Source organism: Herpailurus yagouaroundi, unplaced genomic scaffold (genome assembly GCF_014898765.1).
Source record: "Herpailurus yagouaroundi ecotype Mexico unplaced genomic scaffold, PumYag 140, whole genome shotgun sequence".
In the NCBI taxonomy this organism is placed as follows: Eukaryota; Metazoa; Chordata; class Mammalia; order Carnivora; family Felidae; genus Herpailurus; species Herpailurus yagouaroundi.
Window position 1 is genome coordinate 46,287,269 of NW_024412395.1, and position 24,240 is coordinate 46,311,508.

Sequence of the window (24,240 nt, forward strand, 5' to 3'; positions counted from 1 at the left end):
TTTTGGGACAGAGAGAGACAGAGCACGAACGGGGGAGGGGCAGAGAGAGAGGGAGACACAGAATCGGAAACAGGCTCCAGGCTCTGAGCCATCAGCCCAGAGCCCGACGCGGGGCTCGAACTCACGGACCGCGAGATCGTGACCTGGCCGAAGTCGGACGCTTAATCAACTGCGCCACCCAGGCGCCCCAAGAGTTCGCCTTCCTATCTCCTATTTTTTGTTATTTATTACAAGCACAAAATAGCATATTAAGCAAAGAAATCCTGTTTACATATTATATACATCTCATCCAGCCACAATGTTCAAGTGACTTACTGTAAATGTTCACAATTCTGACTAGCAGTTAGTTCAGATTAGTAAATTCTGATTAGTGACTGAAAGCTCACTGAGTCCAAGCACTTTAATACTCTAGTTTACTGCTATATTCTGAAGGATCTAGAATTTTTTTTTTTCTGGCACAAAGAAAGATGCTTAATAAAATATTGTTGAATGAATGAATTCTGTTTCTTCAGATAGATACATACACACAGAGTCAGGTGCTCAAATACTTTCCCAATTACAAAAAAATCCTAATTTCTTAACAACATGCTGAGATAGGACATTTGATGTATTTAGTGTGAAATGAAAGTTTCACCATTTGACACCAATTCTCAGAAAACAAGGAGAACTTACACAAGGAATAAATTATTCTCAATCATATAAAAATCTGGTGGTCTTGAAGCAATGCAGACAAATAACCAACCAACCATTAAGATTCCTAACAGCTAGGGGCGCCTGGGTGGCTCAGTCGGTTAAGCAGCCAACTTCAGCTCAGGTCATGATCTCATGGTTTGTTGGTTCGAGCCCCGTGTTGGGCTCAGAGCCTGGAGCCTGCTTCAGATTCTGTCTCCCTTTCTCTCTGCCCCTCCCAAGCTTGCACTCTGTCTGTCTCTCGCTCTCAAAAATAAGTAAAACATTAAAAAAAAAAAAATTCCTAACAGCTGTATCCCATTAAAAGAATTTTCTCTTCCTCTTCCCATCTATCATAGAGTCCTTTACCTTTTATTAACATTTTCTCATGTTGGTCTAACAACTCTCCCAAAGAAATTATTTTATATGTTTTCTCCCCCAATCATCAGCAAAAAAAAAAAAAAAAAAAAAAAAAAAAAAATTATATTCCTGTGTGAAAAAAGTCAAATTATAGATAAATTAAAACAAGCTCACTTAATAGAATAACCATACAGAGTTAAAGGTAATGATGCATGGGAAAGAATTTTGAACCAGGAGATAAGGCAACATGAGTTTTCCCACACACACTCCCACACAACAGTATTTATTAAGCTACCAACACTGGCTTTGGGTAGAAAAAGAAATACAACATTTCCTGCACTCAATTAATAGCTTATTATTTTACTTAACTATACGTGAAAAGCCCCAAATGTTACTTTCTCTTAGGTGCCTTTACTTTAATTAATGAGCACTGGTGAAGTACCCACAATAACATCAATAGTGCAACTCATTAGGCTACAATAGGTGAGAAACTATGCATTACAGTATGTATACATTATAGTTAATTCTTACAACAACCTTGTCAGTTACTGTTTTCTGTATTTTACAGCATAAGGAATGAATTCCGGAGAGTAGAATTAACTTGTCCTAGCCACAGCTTATAAACTGCAGATCCAGATTTTAAACCCAGGGTACTCGATTTGCAAGCCCATTTCCTTTCCCCCATGCCATTCTACTACTGAATCTCCTACTATGTATGTCCAGCACTTGTGAAACAACAATCTGAGATCTTAAAATTCTATTTGGAATGACAGGAAAAAAAAAATTGTGTGAACCTATTCAATAAATACAATTTATTATTACACTCTCTGGAACAACATCTAAAAGAAGAAAACCGTGAGATGTTGTGTATCCTAAAGACTAATTCATTGGAACCATGTTTTCCTGATCTATAAAACTATAGTCTTTTTAAGCAAAGGAAATCACCCACATTCTAAAGAGGAAATAACGTGTCATCTGCCTGGTTTAAGCAACCTGACGTACTATTTCCAGCCCTCCCAACTACCATATATTTGAGCTCCACAGTAAGGTAGTTAATTTAGGGTAGAAATACTGTAAAATCTATTGCAGTTCTTCCTCCCAAGAAACAACAGGAGGAAATGACAAAGAAATATACAGTAGTCTCATTCATTTATACAAACTTTCCCTGAGGAAATAGGCGGATCTAGAAACAAAGGCATATATATCATGCCAAGTACTGGTGGTCAATACAGTACAAAGTCTTAGCAAAGATTTTGTTCAAAAATAGCTTGAGAATATCAAAGCCATTAAAACAACTTTAGCACAAGAATTCTGGTATAATAGGTGTGTCCTGTATTATGAATGCCAAGATAAAGGAGCTAAAATAATAAGTGACATTCATGTTTTGATCCTAAAATAAAAACCAATCAGATATATTGCAATTATCTCACAAAAGATTATAGTCTACATTTTGTCCTCAAAATTTCATGAACACCATTCACGTTATTCTTACTCTAGTTTCTTAATCTCCTTCTACCACTTTTCTTAAGGAAAACTTCAAAAGCAAAAAATAAAAATTATAAAACATAAAGAATCATATTTATAGTTTATCACAAAAGCAAAACTAACCCTTTAACTATTTCTTTTTGATGAACGGTGGTTATTTTCATGAGGTACATGGGATATCTTATGTCTTCACTTAAAGAAATGACAGTTAACTTTGACCAGCAACTTTTTTTCCATCTGTGAAAATTGGTAAATCATGTTTATGTGATTCCACAAGAGTAATTTTCAAAAAATAAAAAAGAGCCAAATGTAATCAATTTAATATTCAAATGTTGGGGCACCTGGGTGGCTTAGTCAGTCAAGCATCCAGCTCTTGATTTCAGCTCAGGTTATGATCCCAAAGCTCATGAGGTGGAACCCCACATTGGGGTTTGTGCTGACAGTGTGGTGCCTGCTTAGGATTCTTTCTCCCTGCCCCTCCCCAGTCCTTGCTCACTCGCTCACTCTCTCTCAAAATAAATAAATAAACATTTATAAAAATGTTTTTGTTTATTTAAACAGTAGTTTTACATTGTTTTCTAGCATTTCTCTTTGGGGAAAAACAAAACAAAACAAAAATAGAACTTAGCTACACTTTTACAGAAAGTCAAAACCTTTAACAAACAAGTTACCCCAACAAATGGAATCACCAGTGGACTATCCGTATGACTTGAGAGTTGTAGAGTCTAACTGACAACTGGCTCAAGTTTAAAAGAAAGGGGCAGGGTGGGGAGTCAGTACCAAGCATAGCATTGTGGGAAAGTTGAAACAGTTGGGGTTGAGAAAGAATGAGTTTCTAGTTGTACATCTCCATATACATGGCTTTGGGACTAACCACTGCATTTTTTCTTTGTGTGAATAAATATCCTCTTTCCTGGGGGCGCCTGGGTGGCGCAGTCGGTTGAGCGTCCGACTTCAGCCAGGTCACGATCTCGCGGTCCGTGAGTTCGAGCCCCGTGTCGGGCTCTGGGCTGATGGCTCAGAGCCTGGAGCCTGTTTCCGATTCTGTGTCTCCCTCTCTCTCTGCCCCTCCCCCGTTCACGCTCTGTCTCTCTCTGTCCCAAAAATAAATAAATGTTGAAAAAAAAAATTAAAAAAAAAATATCCTCTTTCCTTTGAAAAAGTTAAACAGTGCTAGGAAGGCATCTAAACATTTCATTTAAAGTCATGACTATATAACTCCAAGATGCTGTAGAAAACACTCACCCAAATTTAATCCTAGAGACTGGTGCATAATCATTTCAAACATGAAAATGCAATATAATTATACTCTTAATGTTGAATGTATAATGAGTTTGTGTTAAATAATTCTGTTACTCACCTTAGTTTTTTTTCCTTATTCCATCTGGTTCAGCACTTTGCTTTCTGAAGAACATATGCTTAGTGGGAGCAAACAAGACACCCCAGAGGTACATTCTCCTCTTTCTTATAAATGACATCATTAAATCTGCCTATTTATAGTCTCAACTATCTGACCTCATGGCCTACATGGATAAATGGATTTGTTTAGTTTATAATCCTCAGTGTGTGCTTAGCAGCATTTAAACAGATAATAACTTGATACATCTTTTTGATCTTTAAAATAAAATATGGTGAGATTGCATTTTCTGTTGTTTGATATGTGTGAATCTTAAATGTGATAAGGTTTCTTTGTGACTGAAATTTGAAAAACACAAATCTCATGTATTTTTTTCTACAGGAAAATTATAAATTTGAATTATGCAAGTCAGATTTCTATAAAGTATTCAGAAACATAGTCCTGTTTAAAAAAAGTAAGCACTCTGATCCTACTGAACCAATTATTTTCCCCATTTTAGGTATATTTTATAATAGCAAGTTCATTTATAATTTGAATACTTAGAACACTTCCTAAGTAAAAACAATGGTTACTTCTCCATTCTTTAAGGTTTTTATAACTTTATCACTTTTAGGAAGACTTCTTTAAATACTGAACAGCTATAAGAAATATCTTTGCACACTGTTATTGGGAAGGTAAACTGGTACAGCCGGTATGCAAAACAGTACAGAGGAACCTCAAAAATATTACAAATAGAACTACCATATGATCCAGCAATCCCACGTCTGGGTATATTCCCAAAGGAAATGAAAAGAGGATCTCAAAGAGATTCCATGTTCATTACAGCACTATTTCACACTAGCCAGGACAAGAAAACAACTTAAGTGTCTATCAATGTATAAATGAATAAAAAAAATGTGGCATACAATACAATGAAGTATTATTCAGCCATTAAAAAAGAAAAGAAATCCTGCCATTTAGGACAACATGGATGAACCTTCAGGATATTCTGCTAAGTGAAATAAGTCAGAAAGAGAAAGACAAATACTGGATGATATCACTTATATGTGTTATCTAAAAGAGAACTCAGAGAAACAGAGACTAGAATGTTGGTTTCTGGGGCTAAGGAGTAGGGGGAATGGGGAGATGCTGGACAAAGGGCACAAACTTCCAATTATAAGATGAGTAAGTTCTGGGACTCTATAACGTACAGCAGGGCGATTACAGTTAATAATACTGTATTATATATTTGAAAGGTGCTAAGAGAGATCTTAAATGTTCTCACCATTTAAAAAAAGGAGGGTAATTATGTGATATGATGGAGTCATTATCTAAAGTACTAGTGATTATCATTTCACAGTATGTGTGTCAAATCAACTCATTGTACACCTCAAACTTACACAATGTTATATGCCACGTATATCTTTTTTTTTTTATGTTTATTTATTTGTGAGAGAGAGAGAGAGACAGACAGACAGAGTGTAAGTGGGGGGAGGGGCAGAGAGAGAGGGAGACACAGAATCTGAAACAGGCTCCAGGCTCCGAGCTGTCAGCACAGAGCCCCATGTGGGGCTCAAACCCACAGACCGCGAGATCATGACCTGAGCCGAAGTCAGACACTTAACTGACTGAGCCACCCAGGCACCCCAATGCCAAGTATATCTTAATAAAGCTGGGAAAAAATACTTCCTATCACAAGACAATGTTAGTTCACTTTCTTTACCTTATTATTTCTTTTAAGCCCCCAGACCTCCAGTGGAAATCATTTAGAGTTTTGATTAAAGTTTCTATTAGAGTTTCAATTTTGATTATCTACAGATATTCCACCCCAAAATTTTAGCATATACAAAGACTTGTTTCCACATTTCATCTAAAATTACATAATACTGGGCATCTATTTAAGGGATGAGGTTAGTGGGTCTCTAAAAAGAGAATGAAGTTTTAGCACACACAGTTTTACAAAGGAAGTACAATATTATAAGCAAAGTGATGAGTCAGGTTGTGTTCTTTGGTTAGTTACATAAGCAAAATCATATAATCAAGTATCAGCCAAGTCATAACTTCCACTAGCAACCTTCTTATTCATGGATCATGCTGACAGTTAATACTATGCTAGGGGTCTGCTCTAAGATTTATGTATTAAGAATAGGTTCTTTGTTTTTGTGTGTGTGTTTTTAATTTAGATAAATTTGACTGAGTGCTATTTTTACTCACTACCTAAAGAGGTGTTAACACAGACAGACCTCATGCCAATACGGTATTGAAAAAAAGAGCACCAACCTGGGAACAAAATGTTAATTACAGTTTGAATTTCTTGTTAAGTAACATAACACCTCTGAATCTCAGTTTACTTATTTTCTGATGTCAAATGAAGAAAATGTTCAAAGTATACTTTATAGAATTTTTGTATTAAAAGAGATAGTAATTAGTATTACTGATTTCACTTTTAGTGAGAGTCCTAGATAAAAAATGATCATGTTGTTTATTGAAATATTCATAATTTCAAAGAACCATCACCATGGCTTAAAGCTTCAAAGTGTATTAAATAAAAACATAATAAACAACAGTAATTATATATACACACAGAGTTTAATAAATTATTATATTTTTCCTTTCCAACAAGCATCAATTACATCCCTGCATCTACATCTAATGTGTCAAGGGAAATAAATTATATAACTTAGTCTCCAAAACATCAATTCACAAAACCATAAGCTCTTCAGCTTTTTCTATAAAAATTCTGACTCAAAGAGTCCTCAAATAGATTATAATGCTTAAAAGTATAATAGTTCAAAGAAAAACATTAGACCATTTTTAAAAGCAAAGGTTAAGAAATTTTAAGTTCTTATAAGTTTACAAATCATATGTACTTACAATTCTTGCATAAAATCTCCATGAAATGGTACTGTCCCTTTGGCTATTTACTCTTCGAAAATGCTAAACCAACTGTCCTGTTCTATTACTGACTCTACTGTTTATCATGTGTGTTAAGTGCCAGGCACTTCTTACCTCTGGCAAATATGTAAAAGGAGGAATTTACCGGTCTTTCAACATCATTCCGGGAATGATCATGTAACGTTTTCACAGGTCCTTTTTCTAAAGGGAAGGTGTCTTACACAGTAGTTATAAAAAGTAGCTCCTTATTTAGCAGTTTAAAAACTAGAGAATTCAATATTTTTATCTGTTTTTTATAAAATTATAAATTCTTACCAATTCTCAACATACACAATTTCTCTTAAATTTTTAAGCAACATCTCACTAGATAATTTAATCTTTAGGTGCCAGTGCCAAGAAACATATATAGAATATTTAAGAAAAATCTTAAAATTACTTGTAAGATGACAATCTGAAGAAAGCTGGGTAAATACAAATAAAATTCAGAGAAAAGATCAGGTATTTAATTTTGTAAACAGGGAAAGGAAACAGGCATATTTCCTGCAGAGGCTAAGACTTCTCCCAGTTGGTTCAAGGCAAACACCATTTCTCATCATAAAAACCCCAATACAGACAATGGAAGCTGAAACTTGACTTACATGGCTTTACCACCTTTACCAGTCTGGGAGACTATAGCCCTAATGCGAATGGAGGAGCATCTGAAAGGCTAGATTTTATAGTCAGCCCTTTTTCAAATCAAAGGTCATCTTCGTGACAATTCAATTTTTTTTAGGACGTTCAAAATCAAATACAGATTATTCAAATAAGAGCAACAGAAACTTTGATCCAAAATTACATGTCCCCTTATTTTCACTCACGGAAACATTATTTCTTCTTCCACATGTGCAGTATTGACTTGGATGCAAGTTACAGCCTCAAATAAACCAAGGACTTCCACTGGAATTCCTTTATAGTCTTAAATGGGACTCAACCGTCTCCAAAAGAGCTGTATTTTTCACCTACATCCCTCTCCACAACAAAACCTCTTTAAAAGGGCGTCTATAGCTTTTATGTCTAATTCCTTACCTCCTACTGGCTGGCAGTCCACTAACCTCATAGGAGTCCACTCCTATCTGGCTGGCACCCCCTAACCTTGCTGATATTGTCTTATATTTTTATTATCACCCAATCCCCTTATGTTGCTCTGGATTTTGAAGAACAGACCTCCTCTCTGTTCTTATCTCACTTGACTTCTTAGCATTACTTTAAACATCCGATATCACCAATCCTGAAATCCTTCCCTGGAACTAGATTCCTACATATCATACCTTCTGGTTTGCCAAGAAAGTCCCAATTTGCCTCTGTTGTCCCTGCTTTAGTATAGTAGTTGGGTTTTACTAAATCCCACCACACCCCTGTTGCACTTTCAAAGGTGTTTCAGGTTGCATAATCAATCACAAATTCACTGTACCTGCAGTATTACTGCCCATTTTCTTACATCTGTCTTGGCTGTCTAATTAGGCATCTTAAAGTTGGCAATGCCAAAAGCAAAATCTTCACTTCTCCCAACTTAGCCTTCCCATCTCAATAACCAGCTCCAGAAAGCCAAAAATCTAAGAATTAACTTTGATTCTTCTCTTTCCTTCACTGCTCACATTTAGTCCAAAATAGATGCCGAATCTGTAACTCAATCTCTATTACAACTATTCTAGGGTCAACCTGCCATCCCTCCCACATACACCACCATTACAGTCTCCCTGCCTCTGCTCTCACACTGCAATCCAACCTCTTCTAAAGCCTTCAAGAGTGATCATTTTTAAATGTAAATTCAATCAACTCATTCTCTGTTGTAACTCCTCCAAAGGTGTGCTATGGTTCTAAGAGTAAATCCCAAAAGTTTCATCCTTGAATAATACCTAACCAGACTGGCTCTGTCTGGCTCTGGCACCCCTTTCACTTAGCCCTCCGTGCACTAGCAACACTGACTTTCTTGTAGGTCCCTTATTCAGAAGCCTTCCCAACCTTAGGGTCTTTGCCTTTGCTCTTTCCCAGACCTGGAATTATTTTCCCCCTACAGCTTTCCTCATCACTCAGGTCTGTTTAAATGTTACCTTCTCAGAAAGACTTCTGGGAATCTTGTCTAAAGCAGCAATCCAATCGTTATTACATCACCCTATCTTAATTCTTTACAAAGCATTTGTCAGTGATATTTTTTCTTTCATTTACTTATTTTTCTGGCTCTCCTCACAAAACATTGCTCCCACCCCACCCCTCCTCTATCCCCCAGAATCTATTTTCTGGGGAGTGATACCTTGCCAGCCTTTCCACTGCAGGATGTCTCCTAGACTGCCATAGACACTCAGGCCCCAGTACAACTATCTGGTCTGCACTGGAGGGTCCCTGGGAACGCCCCTGGCAATAAGGCCCTTCAGCTCCTGCAGCAGAGGCCACATGGCCTAGGATTCCTCTGCCAGCCACTGTTCCAATAAATCAGTCTAGAGGGAAGGAAGAGCTAAGGTGAGGGAGAGTAGGGATGCGCAAAAGGTAATACGGGTAGGCCCCCATCTGTGGGAAGGTTCTCTAGGCTGCACTTAGGCCTATGGAGGACAATGTCTGCTTCGTGCACTTCTGTATTTTAAAAGGTAAAAATATAATGTAATTATTCTTATCTTTTCTGTAGTTTAGATAAATAACTGCAGCATCACACCACTATCCTACAATTCAAGCTAAGCGCTACTTTCGCTAAACACCAAACAATCTAGCAAGATAGAGCTGACTGCCTGGGCTGATTCCCAGATTAGCCATTAACTGGTTGTGTGATCTAGGGCAAGTTACTTATCCTCACTCTCTCTTGGGTCATCTGTAAAATGGGATAATAATAATACCTCAGGGGTTTACTGTAAAAATTGAATATGCGAATATAAAGAAAGTTCTCAGCACAGCATCTGCCGCATAGAAATGACTAACTCTTATTGAGCATTTTAATGCCCAAAAAGAGAGCAAAAGCAGACCTTTACAATAAACATTTTGACAGTGAAATTAATTCTATGCAATCCCTTAAAAAGAATTAAAAAGTACAGGGCGCCTGGGTGGCTCAGTCGGTTAAGCGATTGACTTCGGCTCAGGTCATGATCTCACAGTTCGTGAGTTCGAGCCCCATGTCAGGCTCTGTGCTGACAGCTCAGAGCCTGGAGCCTGCTTCGGATTCTGTATCTCCCTCTCTTTCTGCCCCTCCCCTGGCTCATGCTCTCTCTCTCTCAAAAACAAATAAACATAAAAAAAAAACTTTTTTTAAGTGTATCAGTTTAAAAAATTTAAATCTATAACTTATCAGTCAACTTACACTTAAAGATACAAACACAAATGCAGACACATACACTTTCTTTTAAAGGCCTCTGGGTGAATCACATGAAAAAGTTTTGAGATTTTTCATGAGGGCTCTTTCTAGATCAACTTTTTTAGTGTGGCTTCCTCTTGGAAAATAATAACTAAACATTAATCTTAAAGCTAAATATTATTTTCCTGGGTTCCTAAGATATTAGGTTATAAGTTCTACAAAGACATAGGTATTATTACTGCCACAAAGTATAGACACGAGCTGCAGTACTACAACCGCTCTACTTTTGTGTATTTGCAGCTTTGTGCCTTATTTAGAAACCAAATGATGTTTGCCCTGGGCGGCACTGCCAGTGTCTCTGCCCGGCTAAGTGGAAATCCAGAAGGCAGAGCAAGCAACAGACACAGTGGAGATGCTATGCTTTCAGGAAGACATGCTGTCGCCTTGTGAGGTCTCTGGGCAAGAAGTAAATATAATTCTCAGTCAATAATTTGTGCTTCCACTTAGTCAAACTCCAGAACAGACACCCTTTAAGAATACCTTGTCTGTGATGTGCATATTTTCCCCTGGGCGTTTCCTTCCTTTTGGGAAGACTTTAAACATACACATGCCCTTCCAGAGTTTTACCAGCAGTGAGCAATCTGTTTCTCTCTGTAATAGTCTGAATTTCACAATGTTGCATTTTAATTGTGAAAGTAATTTTCCCTACTTTAAAATCAAAAGCACGAAAATAAGATTCAGCACCTTATATGTAGATCATAATGAATACCATATAGAGAAAGCAGACATTTACCTTCTTTGCATTGATTTATCAGCCTATTTTTTTTTTTTAATCTAAAAGGCTTTTATCTCTTAGGTGCTCCATATCCGTAAGACAAAAAGCACAATAATGACCTATGTCCCCCCAAAAAGTACATGAATACTAAATGGATAAGGCTGGAACAGTTTGTAAAAGATCACTAAAAATAAAACTGCTACTAACAAACTGTAGGAGTATTGAAGTAACATTTTAATTTTTTGATAAAAATGCTTTGGCATCATCATAGCCCCACACAGCAACTAATGTTCAGCCCGCCCTTACTGCAGACCAGGCTCTTTGTAAAGTGCTTCTCAGGCACTCTTTCATTCTATCTCAAAGCACCCCAAACAGGCACTCTGCCCTTTTTTAAGATACTTAGGGATAAGAACTATTTAGAGAGTCAATGAGGCATTTGGAGGCAACATTTGAACCCAGAGCCTATATTCTTATCCACTAAACTTAACGTCAAATTTAATTCCAAATTTGCTCCAAATTAAATTTTACACCCTGATTTTAAAGGCCTGATCTGTGAAATGGCTTATCTATAAGCATTCTGTACTCAGAACATTTTTTTAAAAAAATTTTTTTTTTCAACGTTTATTTATTTTTGGGACAGAGAGAGACAGAGCATGAACGGGGGAGGGGCAGACAGAGAGGGACACACAGAATCGGAAACAGGCTCCAGGCTCTGAGCCATCAGCCCAGAGCCCGATGCGGGGCTCGAACTCCTGGACCGCGAGATCGTGACCTGGCTGAAGTCGGATGCTTAACCGACTGCGCCACCCAGGCGCCCCTCAGAACATTTTTTAATAAGAGCATGAGGGAACCACATGCACTGAGAAAAACCAATAAAATTGACTTATTTTCAACAGATATCAAGAGCATAACAGGGTACTCAAAGACCACTGCTGCTTTTTAGAAAAAAATCTAAAATGATTTCCTAAATAACTGATGACATTACCAATGTATATAATTTTTTTTTAAACTGAACAAAGCCATGCATTATTTTCTTAATGGTGTTTTTTCTTTAACCTCAGAAAAGACTATCCAGTAGAAAAAAAGGAATTTTTATCTTTATAATTTAGGATATTCTTCATTTAAACAATACTTCTAATTCCCTTGTTACTTTGTAATCACCTTTTCGGTTTTATAATTTTAGATTTCCAGATTACAAAAGTATGAATAACTTTAATGCCTAGCATGATTATTGCATTTAATCCTCAGTATTACTGTGGTTATGCTTAAAATGTTAACAATAGTTCAATAGATTGTCTAGCTTTTCAACACTTAAAAAAATTTTAATGTTTATTTATTTTCGAGAGAGAGAGCGAGAGAGAGCGCGAGCGCGCAAGCGGGGCCACTAAAGCAGGCTCCAGGCTCTGAGCTGTCAGCACAGAGGCAGACGTGGGGTTTGAACCCACAAAACATGAGATCATGACCTGAGCTGAAGTCAGACACTTAACTGACTAAGCCACCCAGGCGCCCCCATGTTTTTCCTGTATTATGCAAAGGGAAGATTAAGCCTTCAGTATATGATTATGATGACTATGTATTTTGGGACTTCCACAGCAACAATTCAATGATAAGTGATCAAATCCCACAGGTCTTTCAGAAAGGCAGGACACATGCCTCTTGGGTTGTGAGTCATGGCCCTGACAAAAGCCATCCAGTCCAGCAGCAAGGTCAGGAACACATGTTCTGGCTGGACTGGCCAGATCCAGACACTAAAATCTCCTCTTCCATCCTAGACATTCCGAACACACCCAAGATGTAGATCAGACATTTTAATGCAAGAGATAAGAATGAAGGTAAAACCATCAAACAGCAACGCCAATCACGGGAGTGGATGTTGTCATACACTCTCCACGGGTGCTGCCCCAGGCTTTGAGAAAGAGGTGGGGAGCAACAAGGCAAGAGCAACCAGACAAGAGAAGCAGCAAGCCCATGTGGGCCACCAAAACCTTCTCAGGCTTCCTTTCTCTCCTCGGCTCCTGGTGATTTCTCTCCTTTCACAGCATTCACAGCGCTTACCTCCTAGCTTCATTCATATTAATTTTATAGACAAAAATGCTAAGGTTTTTGATTTATGCCTGCTTTATATTCTCAAATAAGAAGGGAGAAGGGAGTGCTATCACCATAGGCACAGCAGGTGGAATCTACTCAAATGCTTACTATGCATATAATCCTAGACAGTCTTACGGATCTATTTTTGTGTCTGTATTTTGGATCTCTAATTAAATTGTAAGTTCCTTTCTTTAAAGAATAATTCACAGGTATTTCTTCAGTCCCCCAAGTTCCTCACACAACTGCTAAAGGATACATAAATTCTCAATCCACGTATTTTGCACAGCTCCTTCTGGGAAATCCTTAGGAGTATAAGCATATCTGTTGTCCAAAACACTGGTTCTCTCAAAAAAGGCCAGTTCTAATATTAATTCCTCTGAGAAGAGCCCCCTACTCTCTCTGCCTTCCTCCCAGTGAACATCCTAGTCCTCTGTCCTGTGTTCACTTAGCACTCAGAGGACACTCACAGATACTCAGAGTGCAAAAGCTCTATATGATACTTATGCATCATCTATTTCCAATCCTACGTTATGGATTCATTTTAGGCAAAAAATTTGTCATTTTCATTTTTTTTTATTCCACTGGCACTAGAAGAGTCAATGTGATGTTTAAAATAATGAAAATAAAGACTAAATGGATATATAAGGAAAAGTAGTCAGCTATTCATGAGAATACTTCTAGAGAACCCAATGATGAATGGAAGTAGTCAAAGATTTAAAGAGCTGGGGTTTTGTTTATTTTGGTTTTTGTTTGTTTTGTTTTCTTAAAGGCAAAGCTCTTCACATTAACAAGAGACAAAGCCTCAACTTCCAGCAGGGGTTAATACCAGAAGTTATACCAGTTACACCGAACATTTTTTCATGTGAGCTAGGAGCTCCAAAAGTGAGAGACAATGTAACTGCTGGTAGTTGCTATGGTAGCAAAAATAAACCTTGTACAGATATTCCAGTCATCCTTTAACTATGCTTTCTACTTGCTGGGGGTTTTCAGTGGTGTTTCAGCCCAAGAAAGGGAAAAAAAAAAAAAAAAAAAAGTGCTAAGCCTTATGCTCCAGGAAGAAAATAGGAAGCCGATACATGAGCTATACTGTGGTCTTCTTTGATTAATAAATAGCTAGAGAAAATCCCCAACCCCTCCCCACAAAAGCTGGGTGGGGGTGGATTTTATCACCAGACAGGTATAAAATAGGCAGCTCAAGACACAAAGACTGAAATAAAGCAGTAACATTTAAAAAATAAATCTAGGGGTGCCTGGGTGGCTCAGTCAGTTAAGCATCTGTCTTTGGCTCAGGTCATGATCCCACAGTTTCTGAGTTCAAGCCCTGAGTAGGGTCCTGTGCTGACAGCTCAGAGCCTGGAGCCTGCTTCAGACTCTGGGTCTCCCTCTCTCCCTGCCCCTCCCTCTCTCCCTGCCCCTCCCTCTCTCTCCCTCTTTCTTTTTCTTTCTCTTAAAAAATAAACATTAAAAAAAATTTTTTTAAGAAAAAAATAATAATTCTTGTTAACAAGGTGACCATGCTGCATGGAGAAACGAATCAGGAATATCTGAACACATGGGTTAAAACTCCAGAGTCCCTTTAGATTGCCCTATTCAACAAAGTACTTTACACACGGGAAGGGAGAGACCCATGTTAGGTAATACAGAAAATGAACTAAAATATGTAGTCCTGCAATAAATATACAAAATAACATGTGTACAAAGCATCTCAGTAGTCATGCCAAATACAACAGAGAATATATATCTGGGCAGAAGTATGAAGAAAGCATCCTGGAGGAGATCAGGGGTGACATTGTCTTATGGGAAGTTGATTACAGACAATTAGATGGACTGGGAGACACATTCCTGGAAAACTGTATATATGAGCAGGGGCAGGCATAAATAGGGCTTGGAGAAGAGCAACTATCTCAGTTTATGAGTAGTCTAGCAAGAGTGGCTCAAATAGCCAGTGATAACACTAACAAACAACAAAATGTCTCAAATCACACCACAGAGAGCCCGAATGAAGTTTGTTTCTTTTTCTTTTTAAATTTATTTATCTTCAGGGGGAGAAGAGGGGCAGAGAGAGGGAGAGAGAGATCCCAAGCAGGCTCTGTGATGTCAGTACATAGCTCAATGCAGGAAATCCCCAAATCCATGAGGTCATGACTTGAGCCAAAATCAAGACTTGGACACTTAATTAATTGAGACACTCAGGTGCCCATGAATGCAGTATATTTCTTTTTTTATTTTTTTACACATTTATTTATTTTTGATAGAGAGAGACAGAGCACAAGTGGGGAAGGGGCAGAGAGAGAAGGAAACACAAAATCCAAAGAAGACTCAAGGCTCCGAGCTGTCAGCACAGAGCCCCACAAGGGGCTCGAACTCACAAACCACGAGATCATGACCTGAGCGGAAGTGAGACGCTTAACTGACTGAGCCACCCAGGTGCCCCTGCAGTCTATTTCTTGATTCCAGACCTCTCAGCCACAGACCCATAATTACTGCCACCAAGTAGCTTATGTGTCACTTTTCCAGGTTCTTTCTCACCAACCCCAACCCATAGTCCTTTCAATAGTAATTCTGGAATTGCTGATTCCCAAGAAGATGATGTGTATTGCCTTTTCCTCAATAATGCCATCTCCATCATGAATGCCATTCTCCTCCTGCCTCAGCAGACCAGGGAAAGGGGGTAGAGTCAGCATCCTCCAGAATCTCTTCTGCACCTTCCACAGGAATGTGTTACTGTAGTTCCTAGCAAACTCCTCTTCCTACAAGGGTCTGGCCATCTAGATATATTGCCTCTTAATCCATGCTAATCCCTTACCTCCAGGTTGCCTTCTGCAAACATTGAGGAACCTGACATCTGGCTCATACTAAACTTACTCTTCCTTGTGCTGTCACTACTCTGTAAATTTCAGTGTCCATGTTGACGGTCCATTCAACACCCTACCTAGTCCAGACTTCTTCATATCTGTACTCCACCATCACAGGACCTTGTAATTACCTGAAATTTCGCCACATCAGATATATCAAACTTTAATCCCTATCCTCTGATTATAACTTCTTACACCTTTTTGAATCTGCACCCATCCTCCATACCCCATGAACTTGACCCCTCAAATAAATACCCTAGCTTTATTTTGTTGTCATCCACCATATACTACTTGGCAAATACCTGAGTTACAATTTCAATTCCAATCTCAATTATTTTGTATCCTTTATCCTCCAGATTATTTGGCTCATAAAATACCAAATTGGAATTACTAAAATAATAATACCTTCCCTACTCCCATATGAGTCATCTAAAGAAAGTAAACCCACTGATTACAGGCTGTCTTCTTTTATTATTTAGTTTTCTAAATTTCTGTAATGAAACTAGAAATAAACTATTAAAATTTGAAAATATTTCTTTATGTGTCAGCCACCATAACAAATGCTTATCAGTTACTTCCCCCACATCCATTTCATACTTCTCACACAGTTTAGCAGTCCTGGTGACTAGTTGGGATGGAGTCCCATTAGCCAGTCACCTAAGCAGGCCCTAATTGGCCTAAAACAAGTAGCAAAATCCTACAACCATACCATTGAGATTGATAATAACTCAAAACCAAATTGATTAGAGGCTGCCATTACTTTAGCCATAGGCATTGCTATGGAGACTGTCTTACGGTTGGTCCAAAGTACAGCTGAGGAGTTTTTCTGACATTCAAGGTAAGAGACATCTCTAAGACAGATGTGCCGATGTGACATTTCGAACCACTTCAGTCATCATTCTATGATGTATCAGAAGGTCTGAGTTCCAACCCAACTTTCCTCTTGTTCCTCCTCCTTCACCACCCTTTCTTCCTCCACCTCCTGCTTTTAATCTAGAAAACAGCGATAATAATAGCTTCCATGGAAATTATGAAAATTACATCAGATACACGCAAACACTCTACCACTAGGTTATGTGGCCCACTGTCTCCCTCCAGTAGCACCCATCAACTGGAGAACTGAAACGGGAAATACTACAATTAGGCCGATTCAGTTCTATGGTTGGGCATGTTGAGCAAAAGTCTGTCTAGGGAAAACAGAAAGCTTGAAACTGAGCCAGCTACTGAAGAAAGTTAAAAAGACTGACCCTGGAGTTTAGACAGAACAGAGAAATAAATGCATGGAAAGTCAGAGAAGCAGAAAAATAGAGGATGTTAAAGAAATGTGAAGAGCATAACAGGTTTAACAGGAAAGGAAGGAGTTTAAGAATTTGTAGAGTGAGTGGAGTTTCTGAGTTTATTGTATCAGAGGTATGCTAATTCCATTTAGTAACAAGAGAGATGGCTTGCAGGAGTAGAGGTTTTTAATAAATAATAATAATAAAAAAATAATAATAATAATAAAAGAACTTAGGGGCCCCTGGGTGGCTCAGTGGGTTGAGTGTCTGACTTCAGCTCAGGTCATGATCTTGGGGTTCGAAAGTTTGAGCCCGCATCAGGCTCACTGCTGTCAACGCAGAGCCCACTTTGGATCCTCTGTCTCCCTCTCTCTCTGTCCGTCTCCTGGTCACGTGCATGTGTGTGCACTCTGTCTCTCAAAAATAAACATTAAAAAAAATAATAAAATAAAAATAAAATTAAATTAAAAAACATTAACAAGGCACCTGGGTGGCTCAGTCAGTTAAGCTTCTGACTCTTGATTTCAGCTCAGGTCATGATCTCATGTTTGTGAGTTCAAGCTTGGCACCAGGCTCCACGCTGATAGGTGGGGCCTGCTTAGATTTCTCACTTTCCTTCTCTCTGCCCCTCCCCTGCTCACATGCATGCTCTTTCTCTCTCTGCAAGTAAAATAATAAACTTAAAAAATTAAAATAGGTACAGGATGAGTCAAATACCCCATCTTTTTTTTTTTAATGTTTATTTATTTTTGAGACAGAGAGAGACAGAGCATGAACAGGGGAGGGGCAGAGAGAGAGGGAGACACAGAATCTGAAAAAGGCTCTAGGCTCTGAGCGGTCAGCACAGAGCCCGATGCGGGGCTCGAACTCACGGACCGTGAGATCATGACCTGAGCCGAAGTCGGCCGCTTAACCGACTGAGCCATCCAGGTGCCCCAAATACCCCATCTTAATAGAGATTATGATGACAGGTTAGAAGGGACTGAGAAAAAACTGTAGGAGATGGGCAGCTACGAATGTGGTCGAAGGTGGCCAGATTGTACCAATCTCCAAGGTAGTGAGAATTCTTGATTATTTATATCATCTCTTCCAAGAGTATAGAATAATATGAAGCAAAAAAAAAAAAAAAAATCTTAAGGAAAAACCAGTATTACTATTACCTGTGCCCAGGAGAATAAGTATTTTCCAAAGGAAATGCAATACTTTTTAAGAACAAGAACAATGGGAGGCAGCAGAGGGAGGTGTAAAGTTGAAGCTGTATTCTGGTACGGGTTCAGAAGATATAGCTGAATATGTAGCTAAGCCATCAATTCTCAAAAGTCTATTTTTAGCCTTGTATTATTTCTATTCAAATTTCAGAACAGGTGAAAATATAAGATTAATTTAATTACTACTTAAATATCTACCTGAAAACCTGTAATCAGCAAACCTATTTCTCACATCAAAATCTAGATTGTAATTGCAGATATTCTCTGCAATTACCCCTTTTATAGGACGTTTTCAAAAATAAGTAATAATTGAGTACAAGTGGATAATTCTCTGCTAAGATTATTACTTACTTTCCTGCTCTCAAGTTGATGGATGTTTTACACATACTGGACTGATTACATAACTCTGAACACTTCCAAAACAGCCAGCTGGGTTGGGTTTTTTTATTTTATTTTTTTTCATTCTTCTGGTTTTTTTTTTTTTTTTAAGCTTATCAATTTATTTTCCCCTGCTTTTACTCAAATGCCTTGAGGGGAAACAGATGAAAAAGGTAAAAATATAAATATCACAAAAATATTAAATACAAACACTCTTTGCAACTAAACATGAACAAAAGAGTCCTTCTTCAATTTTTTCCCTTAACCTTTAAAAATTGTGTGTTATATTTGCTCACTAAATATAAAAGCTTTAAGGAAAATGGAGATACTATACAAGGAACTCTGGGGGAAAAAAAGCATAGTTTACATAATATAGCATCCCTCAGTGAGGGAAAAGTGCTTTGGAGAACTCTCTACTTCTCTCTCAAAACCAGTTAAACTTTTGACAGTTTTAAGCACCTGACCTAAAAACAGTGCCAAAAGACAGAACACTAGCCTAGAAATTACTTGTTTTCCACACTCTGCACAACTTGAACTATTACCTTCTCATGTTCTCTCTACAGGATAACTCCCATCAGAAATCCCCAAGAAAATCAATTATCAAAATTACTTTCCATTCAGAAAAAATGCATATATATGTTTATATTATATACACACATTTGATTCCCTGTTTCTTATCTCTGAGAAAATATTCTTCCAGAGATATAATAGATTTAAAATACTCCCAGAGTTAGATCTGTTATTTTTTTTTTCCTGGTATTTGGGGATTAAGAATTAGAGGTTAGTTCTAGCATCCCATGTTGCACTTGCTATAACATCTAACTTCTCAAAATTAAAAAAAAAAATAGCTGCATCTATTAATCAAATATTTTAAATATTTATATATTTTATTTATTCACTAAGAAAGTCTCTAAAAGGCATGGAAAAAAATTCTTCTCACTTACATATCTACCCACTTGAAATCAGGAAGGAAGGGTTAAAAATTCTTCCACAGTACACATGACCAGAAAGGAGAAAGGCTGAAAGTGACATTATTTTTAGATGTTAAAAATGTAACAGCTTTACTGAGATATAATTTGCATACCATAAAATTTACGGAGTATAAAATTCAATGGGTTATAGTATATTCACAGAGTTGTGCAACTATCATATCAACGTAATCAATTTCAGAACATTTTCATCACCTCAAAAAGAACCAAAGGTGGTACTTTAACGCGGGCTGGGTGTGAGGAAAGTCAGGAAATGTGGCCACGGAAAGGAAAGCAAGGTCTCATCCATCGCCAAGATAAACGTCAAGGAGCTTACTGCCTAGGTTTTCTTTTAGCAGTTTTATGGTTTCAGGTCTTACTTTCAAGTCCTTAATCCATTTTAGGTTACTTTTTTGCATATTGTGTAAAATAGTGTCCAGTTTCATTTTTTTTCCATGTAGCTGTTGTTTTCCCAACACCATTTACTGAAGAGATGGTCTCTTCCCCATTGTACACTCTTGCCTTTGTCATAGATTATTTAATAATATATGTGTGAGCTTATTTCTGGGTGCTCCATTGTGTTTCCATGGACCCATGTGTTTTTCTGCCAAGACCATACTGTTTTTATTACAGTATCTTTGTAGAACAGTTTGAAATCAGGGAGTATGATAAATTCAGCTTTTTCTTTCTCAAGATTGCTTTGGCTATTTAAGGCATTTTGTGGTTCTATACAAATTTTAGGATTATTCGAGTTCTGTGAAAAACGCTGTTGGTATTTTGATAGGTTTTGCATTCAACCTGTAGATTGTTTTAGATGGTATGGGCATTCTAACAAAATAAATTCTAACCCAGTAGCACAATATATCTTTCCATTTGTCTCTTCAATTTCTTACATTGATGTCTTATAATTTTCAGAGTACAAGTATTTCACCTCCTTGGTTAAATTTATTCCTATGTACTTCCTTTTTTTAATGCAATTGTAAATGGAATTGTTTTAATTTTTCTTTCAGCTAGTTCGCATTAGTGTGTAGAAATTTAACAGATTTCTGTATGTTAGTTTTGTATCCGACAACTTACTGAATTTATTAATTCTAACCATTTTTGATGAAGTCTTTAAGGTTTTCTACATAACACATTGTCCGTAAATAGTGACATTTTTACTTCTTTCTTTGCAATTTGGATGACTTTTATTTCTCTTACCTAACTGCGTGGCTAAAGTTTCCAAACTATGTTGAATAAAAGTGGTGAGAATGGGCATCCTTGTCTTGCTCCTGATCTTAGAGGAAAAGCTTTCAGTTTTTCAATGTTGACTGTATTAGGTGTAGGTTTGACATATATGACCTTTATTATGCTGAGATACATTCCCTGTATATATACATTGTTGAGAGTTTATCATAAATGTGTGTTGAACTTTGTCAAATGCTTTTTCTGCATCTATTGAGATGATCAGAGTGGTTTGTCATGTTGATTGATTTGCTGATGTTGTACTATTCTTGCTTCCCTGGAATGAATCCCATGTGATCACGGTGTATGGTCTTTTTAATGTATTGTTGAATTTGGTTTGCTAATATCTTGTTGAGGATTTTTGTTCATCAGGGATATTAGCCTGTAATTTTCTTTTATTGTGTCTCTATCTGGTTTTGGTATTAGGGTAAAGCTGGTCTCCTGAGTTTAGAAGAACTCCCTCCTCTTCAATTTTCTGGATTCGTTTGAGAAAGATCAGAATTAAATCTTTCAATATTTGATGGAATTCAACAGTGAAGCCATCTCCTCCTAGACTTTTGCTTGTTAAAAGTTTTTTGATTGATTTAACCTCACTAGTAATCTTGGCCTTTTTTTTTTTTTTTTTTCTTCATGATTCACTCTTGGAAAACTGTGTGCTTCTAGGAATTAATCCATTTCTTCTAGGCTTTCCAATTTGTTGGTGTATAATTGTTCACAGTATTCTTTTATGATCCTTTGTATTTCCAGGATATCAGTTGTAACTTCTCTTTCATTTCTGATTTTATTTGGGTCCTTTCTCCTTTTTCCTGATGAATCTAGCTAAAGGTTTATCAATTACAATTATCTTTTCAAAGAAACAGCTCTCGTGACCACTAATCTCCTTTTCTGTTTTTTGGGGGGTCTCTATTCATTTCAACTCTGATCTTTATTATTTCCTTTCCTCTACTACTTTTGGACTTCATTTCTTGTTTTCTAGTCCCTTTAGATGTAAAGTTAGACTGTTCGAGATTTTTCTTGTTTCATGAGGTACGATTGTATCACTATGAACTTCCCTTTGTTGAGTCCCATAAATTTTGGAATGTTGTGTTTCCATTTTCATTTGTCTCAGAGTATTTATTTTCTGATTTTTTTCATTGACTCATTGGTTGGATAGTAGCAGGCTGTTTAGGCTCCACGTGTTTGTATTTTCTTCCAGTTTTTTTTTCTTGTAATTGATTTCTAGTTTCATACCATTGTGGTTGGAAAGATGCTTGATAGGATTTTAATCTTCTTAAATTTATTGAGACTTCTTTTGTGGCCTAACATGTGATCTATCCTAGGGAATGTTGTTTGCATTTGAAAAGAATGTATATTCTGCTGTTTTTGGATACAACATTGTGTAGATATCTATGAAGTCCATCTGGTTTAATGTATCATTTAAAAGCAATGTTTCTTTCTGATTTTCTGTCTGGATGATCTATCCATTGATGCAGATAGGGTATTAGCGTTTCTTACTATTACTGGATTGTTGCCAATTTCTTCCTTTATGTATATTAATATTTATTTCATATATTTAGTTATTTCTATGTTGGGTGCATAAATGTTTACAAATGTTATATTCTCTTATATTCTCTTGCTGGACTGATATTTTTATCATTATGTAATATCCTTTGCCTTTTGTCAGTCTTTGTTCTAAAGTCTATTTTGTCTCATGTAAGTCTTGCTACCCCAGCTTTTTTATCATTTCCATTTGCATGGAATATCTTTTGCTGTCCCTTTGCTTTCAGTCTATATGTGACTTTAGATTTGAAGTGAGTCTGTTGTAGGAAGCATAACAGATGCATCTTTTTTTTTTTTAATTCATTCAGCCACCTTATGTTTTTGAGAATTTAGTCCATTTAAAGTAATTATTGGTAGTATGTACTTATTGACATTTTTGAACTGTTTTTCTGATTATTTTCTGTTCTTTTTTTTCATCTCTTGCTCTCTTTGTGATTTGACGGCTTTCTTTAATGATATGCTTAGATTCTTTTCTCTGTATTTGTGTGTGTGCGTGTGTATGTGTGTGTGCGTGTGTGCGTGTGTGTGTGTGTATCTACTATAGGTTTTTGGTTACCATGAGATTCATATATAATAACCTACATATATAGCAGTTTAAGTTGATAATTACTTAAGTTTGCACTCTAAAAACACTACATTTTTACTCTCCCTTGATGTTTTATGTTCTAGACATCGTAGTGTACATCTTTGTGTTTTGTGTATCCCTTCCTGATTGTTATACTTTTACTACTTTTGTCTTTTAACTTTCATACTCAGTTTATAAGTGGTTAATCCACAACCCTTACTAGATAGATACATATCTGCCTTTACCAATGAGATTTTTTTCTTTCATATATTTTCTTATTTCTAGTCATGGACTTTTCTTTTTAGCCTAAAGAAGTCCATGTAACAATTCTTATAAGGCTGGTTAAGTGGTGATGAACTTCTTTAGCTTTTGCTTCTCTGAAAAACTTTATCTCTCTTCCAATTCTGAATAACTGCCTGGTAGAGTATTCTTGGTTGGAAGTTTTATCTTTGAATGTACTTTGTCATTGCCTTCTAGCATGTAGTTTCTGCCAAAAAAAAAAAAAAAAATCAACTTATAGTCTTATGGAGTTTCCCTTGCATGTAACTAGTTGCTTTTCTCTTGTTGCCTTTAAGGTTTTTATTTGTTTGTTTGTTTGAACTTTTGGAATTTTAATTATAAAGTGTCTTGGTGTGTATCTCTTCAAATTCATCTTCTTTGGAACTCTCTGTGCTTTGTGGACCTGGATGTCTATTTCCGTCCCATGTTCAAGAAATTTTCCAGCCCTTTTTCTCTCTCTTCTACTTCTGGGATCTCTATAAATGCAAATGTTAGTATGTTTAATGTCCCACAGATCCCTTAAGCTATCCTCATTTTTTAAATTATGGTTTTTTTTTTTTGTTTTTTTTTTTTTTTGCTGTTCTGTTTGGGTGATTTTCCCTGCCTTCCAAGTCACTCACCTGTTCTTTTGGATCATCTGCTATTGATTCCCACTACTATATTTTTCAGTTCAATTATTATATTCTTAAATTCTCTGAGTTCTGTTTAGTACTTTTTCATATTTTCTATCTCTTTGTTTAAGTTCCTGGTGCATTCATTCATTCTTCTCCTGAGTTCAATGGCGATCCTTATAACCATTACTTTCAGGTAAACTCTTAATCAGGTAAACTGCTTATCTCCATTTCATTAAAGTGTGTTTTTTGTTTTCTAATTTTTTTTTCTGGAGTTCTACCTTGTACCTTTACTTGGAACATGTTCCTATTTCCTCATTTTGCTTTTTTGCTTGACTCTCTGTGTTTGTTTCTGTGTATTGTGAAAGAGCCTTCTTTACCTATCTTGAAACCATAGTGTCGTATAGGACAC

General features: G+C 36.9%; 1 protein-coding gene across 12 annotated transcripts in view; it reads right to left on the reverse strand.

Annotated features, from left to right (window-relative positions):
* The window catches only part of COBLL1 (cordon-bleu WH2 repeat protein like 1), a 168,178-nt gene that overhangs the window by 88,045 nt on the left and 55,893 nt on the right, over positions 1-24,240 (reverse strand). Inside the window, exon 1 of one of the 12 annotated variants that reach the window (XM_040475226.1) lies at positions 6,725-6,750. The exons of the other annotated variants lie outside the window; for them this stretch is intronic. Within the exon in view, the coding sequence (XP_040331160.1) occupies positions 6,725-6,735 (11 nt within the window). The 5' untranslated portion in view covers positions 6,736-6,750. Of the gene's footprint in view, positions 1-6,724; positions 6,751-24,240 lie in introns of those variants that run through there. 12 annotated transcript variants of the gene reach the window in all.